Raw genomic sequence first — 11,247 nt, forward strand, 5'->3', positions numbered from 1 at the left:
TAGCCCTCCTCATATATATAGGGGAAGGCTAAAATAAGAATGCTTCTTAAAATATAAATTAGGAACCATTTTCAGCCCTTAGATCATCAAGATCTACGGTTGATTCATCACCTTGTTGGATAAATTCATGGTCCTGAGTTCAAATCCCAAAGGTAGCAAAAAATTATTTTTCGCAATTCGTACCTTTATACAGTTTATTCATGCGTGTCATACATAAAATTCATGCATTTTTACTGGTTCGTAATTTTTAAAATAAGGGTGGTTTATTGAATAACCGCTCCCTATATATATATATATATATATATATATATATATATATATATATATAGGGGAAGGCTAAAATAAGAACGCTTCTTAAAATATAAATTAGGAACCATTTTCAGCCCTTAGATCATCAAGATCTACGGTTGATTCATCACCTTGTTGGATAAATTCATGGTCCTGAGTTCGAATCCCAAAGGTAGCAAAAAATTATTTTTTGCAATTCATGCCTTTATACAGTTTATTCATGCGTGTTATACATAAAATTCATGCATTTTTGTTGGTTCGTAATTCTTAAAATAAGGGTGATTTATTGAATAACCGTCCCCTATATATATATATGAGAGAGTTCAATGGAAACCACTTCCTTAGATAAAGAAAAAAGATCAAATCCTGTGCGTTGATTCTAGAATATCCAACGGTCTTGATTTGACTGATTAATATTATAATTTTCGTCTGATTTATTGCATTAAGGTTAGGATGGTCATTTTATATTCTGCATATCTGTTTATATATATCTATATATATATTCGATTCGATATTCATTAGAGTAAAGGTATTTATTTTAAAAACCCATTAGGCCCGTTACCATTTTTTACTAAGGCAACGGGACACCTAGAGTGTGAGAAGAATTTTAAATTTTGGGAGATTGAGGGACTATGTTTTAAATTTTTATTTAATATTTTAAAGCTTAGAATGCAGATGCATGCATGGTGTTGGTGCGCTTGGCAAAGAAATTAATTAGACACGAGCAACATATATACTCTCTATTATTGATGTAAACTTTTCCAATAAATGATGTTATATATCATTCATTCTAACACTTAAATGAACACATATTCATACAACAGACGTAGTATACACCCAAACTTATATATGTGAAAAAAAACTCAAGAAACTTGAAACGACCACTTCTCCCCTCTCACTTACGCAGACACGGCGGCTTTCGGCGGCGCCACCAGGTCCCGCGGCTTCAAGTACACCCTCAGCCCATTCCTCATGAACAGAGTCAAAGACATCTTCTGCTCCACCCGGTGCCCCGGCTGCAGCGTCAGCCGGTACCGGAGCAGCACGGCGGCCGCCACCGCCTTCATCTGCAAGTAAGCCAAGTCCTTCCCCAAGCACGTCCGCGGGCCGCCGTTAAACGCCACAAACCTGTACCCGTCCTTGGGCGGCTGGAAGCTATCCCCGGCCGGCGACAGCCACCTCTCCGGCCTGAAGTCCTCGCAGTCCTCCCCCCAAACACTCCCCATCCTCCCCATCGAGTATATCGAATAAGTCACCGTGGACCCCGCCGGCACCACGCTCCCGTCGGGCAAAACATCATCCGCCACCACGTACTTGAAATCCTCCGGCACCGACGGATACAAGCGCAGCGTCTCCGCCAGCGCCGCCTTCAGATACACCAGCCGGTCAGCCTCATCGAACGTCAGCGGCTCCTCGACCCACTTCCCCACGTGGGCGCCGCGGCTCTCGGCGAGGACCGCGGAGATCTCCTCCACGATCCTCTCCTCGACGCGGCGCGTGCTCATCACCATCCAGAAGAACCAGCTGAGCGCCACCGATGACGTGTCCCTTCCCGCCAGAACGAAGTTGAGCGCGATCCGCTTGAGCACCGAGCTCGGAAAGGGATTCCCGTCGGCGTCTCTCTTCTTCATGAACCGCGACAGCAGGTCGTCCGACGGCGCCTCCTTCCTCGCCTCGAGCGCGCCGCTCATGTACTCCTCCACGATCTGCAGGCTCTTCCGCAGCCTCTTCTCCGCCCCGACGTCCAAGAAGTTCTTCACCCGCCACAGGAAGCCGGGGTACAGCAGCCGCTGCAGCGTGGCCTCCGTGGCGGAGTCGAAGGCCACGGCGAAGGGATTCTCCGGGAGGCCCGGGGACAGTGTCTCCGGGTCTTTCCCAAACGTGAGGCCGCAGATGTTGTCGAAGGTGAGGCGGAGCAGCAGGTCCTGCAGGTCGACCGGGGTCCGGTCCAGGGCGGCCTTCTCGAGGATGACCCAGAGCCGGGTTCGGACCGTCCGGTTCACCCAGCGGTTCATGGCCTGGCGGAGGGTGCGGGTGGTGAACTCGAGGGCGGCGGTCTTGCGCTGTATGAGCCACGTCTCGCCGTCGCTGTTGAATATGCCTTGCCCTAGAAGGTCGTGGAAGGCGGTCTGCCACGTCGGCCCCTTCGGGTAGTTGTCGAACCGGGTTCGGAGGATGTGCTCGATGTTTTTCGGGTGGCATGTCACGGTGTAGAAGCCTTGCTTTTTGGCCAGGAAGGGGATGGCAATGGTGCAGGTTTGGTACGTGGCGGCGCCTCCGGTGGTTTGGAGGTTGCCGGAGATCCAGTCATGGATCCGCCGCCGGTTCAAGTAGAGGTACGGGAGGCTGCCGACCAGCGGCCACGCGGTCGGGCCGGTGAGTTTGCGGGCGAGGAGGGAGAACCATAGGAGATAGGCCGATGTGGCGGCTGCTAAGGTGAAGAAGAGTAGTACAGTTTCCATGAGTTTTCTAGAGAATTATTAGTGATAATTATTAGTAAAAGAGTACGAAATTGGGAAATGAATGTGGAAGGTTATATCTAGAAAGTTGTGATAAAAGAGAAGATTAGGAGAGAGTTGTTGGGAAAATTTTAGGGGATGAAGGAGAAGATTTGGGGTCGATATGTGTTTGGTTTGATAGTATCTTATTTTGATGATTTTCATTCCATACGAAACTCCCGTGTTTTCATCATTTCACAGAGATGAATCGTAAATTATCGACACGTGTGGTCTGATTTACTCTTCTTTTTCTTTTACTATATTTTCGCTCCCTCTGACCGAATAATCCAATATGAGTGACGCAATATTCATAGCCTATATTTATGGAGGGAGCCTATAATAGGGTTTTAACGAAACTCGGCCCTTGGTCTGTATCGCTATGCTGTCAAGGGTTCTTGATCACTATTTTTATAGCAACAAATAACTGCAACTAAACAGTGTAATTGTAGTACGCAAATAGCAAGCAGAGTATCGTATCCATAGAGACTGTAACACGAAATTGCTATAACTATCTCCTACACAGACTCTCACAATATGCAAGTAAAACGATTATGAAGGTGAATATTGAACTAAGATTAACTAAATAAATCTAACGAGCATAAAAACTATGATAATTAACTCAAATATAAAGAAAGCTTTGACCCTAGGGATGTATTTTCACCAATCAACTACATGCATTTAACCTATTGATTCAATTACCAATTTTAATCCAACCCTGATGAAAGATCACTATACTATCCACAAGCGTCTCTAACGACCACCTGTGAACGTAGATTAATTAATCCCTTTTCACATTCAAGACTCCAAGGAATAAATTAACTCCCAATAGCACATAAAGAATAGCTTCCTATAGCTTCACCTATCGCATTCAAGACTCAAGGCTAACACTATATCATGCATTCCTGAATCGGCTGAACAATTATCGCATTCAAGACTCAAATTGAACAGCTAAACATGTAAATCATTGATCAGATAATTCACAAGAGAACAGGCACCAGAAATCATGAATCATAAGTTGGAAGGCAAATTGATATCAATAAATCAAAAACACATAATCAATCAGCTATATACAAACCCTAGGTTCAGAATAAAAGAACTAGCCAGACATAATTAAATCAAACATAAACATAATTAAATTGAACGCAATTGTAAAAACAAATTGTATAAAAACCGAATTAAAACGATTGTAGCGGCTTGAATCTTCAATCTTGATCCAAGCCTTGAAAACTGGAAAGCTAAAATATTCTAAAGCTATAAAACTGAAATGTGAATGTTGGGAACTGAAAAACTAAAGTTGGGAACCCTAGATAGGTCAAAAGAGGACCTATTTATAGTCTTAGGGTGAAAAACTGTAGTAGCCCGCTCTTTTAATTATGATTAAAACTAGTAAATGCAATTTTTATAAATAAATCCAGTTTATGGTTCTGATTTTTTTTTATCAGAAACGAAGTTATTATTTTAGCTTTATACTTTTATAACGTATGAGAAAAACGCGACGAGGATTATTGAGCCATTCAATAATTATTATTTCCAAGTTATAACTAACTTAGCAAAGTCATGTTATTTATTAAACGAGAAACAGAAGCAGTTATATTTTATTAGTGCTACTAGAAGTCGAGGAATTATTCCGACTGCAACGCAGATTAAATCTACGGATTTAATTTAAGTTATATTACAGTTTATTAAGTTAGCAGGCAAGGAAAAAGATATCAAGCAGATACAGAAATGCGATGATTTAAAATCGAAGCCAGTATTTATTTACAGTTCACAGATTACAGTCTAGTTCCCAGCTTGGGAAAAATCGTCTAGTATATTACAAAAGCTGTAGACTCTACGTGGCTTACTCAGCCACTAACTCTTTGCATAAAAGTGTAAAGCTAGTAGAAAGAAATAAGTGGGCTGTCCACCAAGCTTTGCTCCCCACCTCTTAAACCACCAACTCCACTCCACCAACTCCACTCCTTTATACTATCCCCACCACTACACTCCCTTCCCCACCACACTCAAGTATGAAACGCCAATCCTCTATTAATGCTAATCACCCAACATATGCAAATTTTCATTCACAAAGTACCAAAGAACAACCCCAGCTCATTTCGGACGAAGCTTTCAAGGTAAGGCTTGGCTTCAATGCTTTCTTTCCTTGATTAGTTCACCTGCAATTACTGAAACAACAACACCAATTTCAGATTCCAGTTCATTCGACACGCCGTATCCGAAAAGCAAGTTAAAACATTCATTCATTTCTCTGCCAAACTTTAAGGTAAGAGTAGCCTTGATTCATCATCTCTTTCCAATTATATCTTACAGTTATTTAAAGGAACAATTCGATCTATTCAGTTTAGTCGTTCCAGTTCATATAACTCAGCAACAACAGACAACCAACTTTTATACATCAAGGTATTTACACTATCTCAGTCACCCTCTCAACATACGCATCTAGCATCCTCAAGCATGATCAATTATGCATAGAACGTCATTATGCTTCACACGCAAATGGAAAAGAGAACACCTTAGCTCATGAATCGATTATAGACTTGCTATAGCATGCTCACACACATAGAGTGCTAAGTACTAGATTCTTACTCGAGGAAATCTATACTCATATTGAAACTCAACCACACGACGAAAAGAAGGGAGACGGAGATTCGAAACTTAGCTTTAGGTTGAGTGGTGGCGGACTGCCGGACACCGGGACCGAGACGACGTCGGTTCACCGATTGACGGACAGAGAACTGGACGGCGACTGTAAATCGCCGGATTTACAGAACGCCGCGGCGCTGAGCGGGGAGAGAGGGAGAGGTGGTTCAAAATCGGAGAGGAAAATTAGGGCTTCTGCTGCCCCTTCATTGGGTTGAGAAGAACAGCCCGACGCAGCCACGAACGAGACGCCAGCTGTTCGCCGGAAATTGCAGAGTGGCGACGGCGATTTCTAATGAAGAAAAGCTAGGGCTCGGGTTTGAAAAGGGAAAATCACCTGGGTCTTTCTGTGAGAGAATAAGAGCGGAGAGCTGGGGCTCATTTCGAAAGGAAGAACGACGTTGAGGTTGACGCGTCGGCAGCCGAAGCCGATCAGATCTTGGCCGAGAGAGAGAACGATCGGCGCCGATTGAATCGCTGGATTTCGGACGAAAGAGTAGCAGCAGCGGCAACGATGATATTTCAGATCCATGGTCCGATTTAGGGCTCTGCGATGAAGAGAAAAGGGGGCGTTGGGCTAGACGTGTAGAAGGTCGACGCCGGTGATAGCGGACGATGGCTGGACCGCCGGAGAAGGTGGAACCGACCGAATTTTGAGGGGCGCCTGCCTCGGCTGGAGACGGATCGAGAGAGAGAGAGAGAGAACCGAAACGTGCGTCTGTGTGTGTGTGTTTCTTTGAGAGAGAGAGAGTTTTGAAATTGTGTGGGTGAGAAAAAAAAGAAGGACCGAGAGTTGAGTAAAGAGAGAGAGGTTTGGGCTTTTGTTTTTTTTTAGTTGGGCTATGTTTGGGCCGAATTTGAGCTTGTTTATTTTAAGGAAATTGGGCTTTTCCTTTTAATTTATTGTGGGCCGAATTATTTTAAGCTGGGCTTGATGTTATTTTTAATGACTTGGGCTTCACATCTAAATTCGAATTGGGCCTTTATCCATATTATTTGGGCCGAATTATTTGAGCTTGGGTTTGTTTTATTCTAAAGGAATTGAGCTTCCAATTTAATTGATTGGGCTTTCATTAAATTCGAACTGGGCCAGTCTTTTATTTAATTGGCCCTTCTCATTAATTCTATTGGGCTCGATTTAATTAAGGAGTTGGGCTGATGCATATTTTATGATGGGCTATTATTCTAGTCCCATTTATATTTCGTTGGGCCAGTTTAATTCATCATTTTGGCCGATTAAATTGCCTTTTTGGGCTAAGATTAATTCTTTTCAGTCCACATTAATTATTATTTGGACCCCTATTTTAATTGTTTTGGGTCGAAGACTTTTTAAGTTGGGCTTTAATTCTTTTAAAGCTTGAGCTGAAGTTACTCCTTTGAGCTAAGCCTAGCAGTATCAATTTTTGATGGAGCCCAATTATTTATCAGTAATGAGCCGCCCAGTTTATTAATTAATGTTTTTGGACTTCCGACTTTAAAGCAAGCCATTATTGTTTATTTCATTTAAGCCACTGGTTTATTTAATTAATTGGCTACTCTCTTTTGAGCCTATTAATTATTTGAGGTTACGCTAGTAATGATGCTTCTATCGAAAAGCCCGATAATTTCTACAAGGTCACACCTCGTTTAAAGCCGAGTTAGTCCTTTTTCAATCAAGTACAAATGCGAGGTTTATTTCACGACTAGAATATTCCGATGAGGAAGGAAGAATCACAGTTTTATTCGACCGCGCTAGACGAGAATTAGCTAAATCTATTAACGAGGATTAATAGTAGAATTCCCGATTATCGCTCAGAGTATTAGTTCATGCATACCAGATTCATGCATAGTTAAATTACGCTTTCTCATTAATTAAGAATTTTCCTCGAGGCAATGTCTTATTTTATATTCTCGTGATTAAGGTCAAGCGCGAGAGTAAGAACTACACAAGGAGTTAGAGTACCTTAGCAAAACTTTGCTATCAGGTGGGCAATTTCTTACGCGTAAATAAAATGCTATGCATGTGTTATGCTTTAAAATGCAAATTGGATCTTCAAGTGTGGTATGCTTTATTATGCTTTACGCTAAATGATTTACGCTTGATTACGCTTGAATGCTTTACGCTGATAAGTTTATGCCTGTGATTGATGCTTGCGTCTGTTGGGGGAGGCCTCCCTCAACAATACGATGCCGTGTCCGTTGAGGAGGGCCTTCCTCACGGCGCGATGCCCGTGTCCGCTGAGAGAGGCCTCTCTCGCGGCGCGATGCCAGTATGCCAGTATGTCAGTGTTACAGCGTCTATTGGGGGAGGCCTCCCTCAATAGTACGATGCCGTGACCGCTGAGGGAGGCTCCCCCTCACGGTGCGATGCCCGTGTTCGTTGGGGAAGGCCTTCTCCACGACACGATGCGTGTTTATGATTGTTAATGATGAAGAATGCCCTTATGCTATTTATGAATTTGGAAATGTTTAATGAGCAAAGGATATGAAAGAAACTCATGCCTCTTATGCGATATTGTGAAATTGTTAATGATGTTATGTTATATGCTTGGCAACTGCCCACTAAGTACTCTTGTACTTAGCCCTTCGATGTTTATGTTTGTGCAGGTTGAGCTGTGATGGGCGATGAAGTGTTGTTGCTGAGTGGAGTTTTTGTCGAACTTAAAGTAGGCTCAGAAAGGATACATGTCTTCATACATGTATCACAGTTATGCGTTCCGCTGTAAACACTGATTATTTCAGTTACGCCTTCCGTTGCAAACTCTGATAATATTTTAGCCAAGCCCCTAACGATGCCTTTTTCCTTTCAAGGAATATAACGCGTATACAAGTTCTTTGAGTACCCTTTTTATGCGAACTATGCCTTTTTCCTTTTTAAGGAATATTTCACGCGTATTCAAGCTCTTTGAGTATTCTTTTATGCGCCCCTTTCTAAACCCGCTTCTTAATTTCCCTTCCCCAGTCATGGTTTTCCCGGATTAATTATCCTTAATTAAGGCCGGTCGTGACAAAAACCAAGTTCTAAACCGAAAATAACTTGAAAAATCGTAAAAACGCGGAAGGAAATAAAACACGCCTCAAAACGGCGACCCGTTCGGCGGTCGCCGAACTGGTCGCCGAATTCAGGCCAAATCCTTCATGAAAACGGCGACCGCCGTTTTTTCCACCGAAGGCCAAAATTGAGTCAGGGTTTTCGGCGACCTGGCCGGCGATCGCCGTCTTGGTCGCCGAATTCACCCTTTAAAGCTCCAAAAATCGGCGGTCAACGCCCTTTGACCGCCGAGTTGCTCCTTTTCCGTCCCGACTCTAGAATCTTGTCTTTTCTTGATTTTTGGGCTCGATTCTCTCAAAACTCTTCTCTTCAACATGTTCCTTACACTCCATGCTCCAATATCACTCAATTCTGCATCCAAACAGTCAAAACTACACCCAAACGTGAAATCTCGAAATAATAGTAAATGAACCCCAAACTTAAGATGTTGCTCGTCCTCGAACAACGAGAAGAACAAAACAATAAACACGAATGGGTAAGGTGATTGGATCATCGATGCCTCAGAAAAATAAAACTTTTGAATTCCCTCAAATTCTCAACACATGAACACAATAATCACCAACAAGCATAATCAATGGCAAATTCAACCTCGACATTCCAACAATTGACTCTCAAGATAAAAGTGTTTCGCTCAACTCTCAATTGATGGAAAAAGGACGTGTATCACTCATCGAAGCTCATGAAATGCAGATTACTTACCATATGCTTGCCAATTGTCTCAAAATCTCCATCGCTAAAAGTGTGTCAAGGATAAGATCAAATAGGTCTTAATTTTGGGTTCTAATGTAGGGACATTGGATTAGGTAGGGAAATTTGGCTAAGTGACTCAAATTAAATTGCTCTCACCAACCTTATGACTTCACCATTCAAGCATGGAATAAATTCCATCTTCCACCTAACAACATCTCCATAATCATCATAAACCAAGGGATATAATCATCATAAATCAAACTAGACATTCTTTTATGCTCTCGTTTTTCTCATAACAACAAAGTCGACTATCCATGAATTTTTCAATTATCACTCGACTTTCTCAATCAACTTTCATCAAAATTTCTTTCTTTTTCTCTTTTTTTTTTCTTTTTCTAGAGCTTATAAGAATGACTAGAATCATGTTTCACCTTTATTTCAATCAACCCACAGTCAATATCACACGACGATCCCCATATACTCCATCACCCCCTATCATCCGGTTAATGAATCAAAGCTTAAAAAGGCTCAAACACGGCTAACAAGGGAATAATATTTTCAGGACAGTGTTTGGGATATAACGTGGATCACGAAAAATAGCCTAAGATCATCTCAAACTCTTGAACACAACAAGCAACCTCGACCAAGACTCATGGCAAGTTCTAGAAGCGCACTACATGCATGACAACACTCAAAAACAAAGAACAAACTGCAAATATGGGCAGTTAAGGCTCAATTCCTCACTAGCTTGTTCAACGTCAAAAGTCAAGGCAAAATCTACTCATCAATCACACACATCGGTTCAAATCATGTCATCATATCAAGAAAGCTTGAGAATTACCTTCTTTTTCGCAGAAATCGTCACAGGCACCTTACCAATCAACTAAATGGAGCAACAACCATTCAAATAGCACAGAAACTATGGAGTAAGTCTGAGAGATTATATCAATTTAATTACAGGCCCACGAATTAAAAGACTAAGAAACAAATCTCCTCAAAAACATCAAAAAGATCAAAAATATGTTAGGCTAAAAATGCAAACCATAACTAATCTCCATCCCCCTCCCCCAAACTTATTAAGGAGCGTATGCTCGAAAATAGGTTTGGAGGGAAAAATAGATAAAAGTTATGGTTAGCATACTTACACATCACTCAAGATGGCGGTCCTCCCTATCGCCTCTGGAACTCCTGAAACTGTCGTAGGAGTTCCTCCTGCATAGCCATCTGCCTCGCATATTCTTGCTGCTGTCTCGCCATCTCAGCCCGCTGCCACACCTCAAAGGTCGCCTGCCGGTTGAACTCCTCCCGGGCGTAAGTCTCAAAAGCGCCATAATGAGCAAACTGCTCGCGCTGATATGCATCCATCGCTTGCTGCTGCAGGCGAACCACTGTGACGTCAGTGCGCATCACCGTGAGCTGCGCCTCCTGTTGCTCGACAAAGCCCTGCAACCGCTGCATCCGATCGGTGAGGTCAGTCACATCAAAATGGGCTCCCGATCCCCATTGTTCTCCGGCTGCTTCTGCCGCGGGCTCCTCCTGCTCCTCTTCCTCCTCATGCATCTGCTCCTGCTGAAAGACCTGCTCATCAACCCGCTGTCCTGCAATAACCCTCAAGTGGGAGTCAGTGTTCATTAGCCAATTTTGCGTCTCAAAGCGTCCGCCCACTCGGGTGAGAGGCGGGTTCGGCAGGGGAAAGTGGTCTCCATCACTTTGCACCAGCTTGAATGGGGGCTGGGCGCTCGTCAAGAATCGCATGTGGACCATTCGGCGACCGTTGAGTAGCGTATCACCTGCCAACGCATCCCATTGAGCAACGGCGGGACAAATACGGCGGGCAAGTGGTGTGAGCATCCCTCCAATTGTAATCACTCCTCTGGTCGCGCTGGATGCCTTAAACAACTGCTTGAGGAGGATGTAAGTCAAATCCATTGGGGTGCGTGTGAGCATCCCCCACATGATGAACAGCTCCTGCCTCGTCACATGAGTGTTGTCCTTCCTTGCCAACACCGTATAAGCTAAGATGCGGTGTACCATTCTGAGGACAGGTTTTCTTATGTCCGCCGCATTCGACGTTCCCGACACAAATGACCCAGCGCTCGG

At 43.3% G+C, this 11,247-nt stretch overlaps 1 protein-coding gene across 1 annotated transcript; it reads right to left on the bottom strand.

Annotated features, from left to right (window-relative positions):
* Positions 1 to 1,002: 1,002 nt before the first annotated feature.
* LOC131006744 (cytochrome P450 86A1-like) lies at positions 1,003 to 2,912 on the bottom strand. The gene has a single exon (XM_057933868.1). It carries the CDS (start codon positions 2,748 to 2,750, stop codon positions 1,188 to 1,190), a length of 1,563 nt encoding a protein of 520 aa, XP_057789851.1. The 5' UTR covers positions 2,751 to 2,912; the 3' UTR covers positions 1,003 to 1,187.
* Between the last annotated feature and the right edge of the window lie 8,335 nt (positions 2,913 to 11,247).

This window comes from Salvia miltiorrhiza, chromosome 1 (genome assembly GCF_028751815.1).
Source record: "Salvia miltiorrhiza cultivar Shanhuang (shh) chromosome 1, IMPLAD_Smil_shh, whole genome shotgun sequence".
Classification (NCBI taxonomy): domain Eukaryota; kingdom Viridiplantae; phylum Streptophyta; class Magnoliopsida; order Lamiales; family Lamiaceae; genus Salvia; species Salvia miltiorrhiza.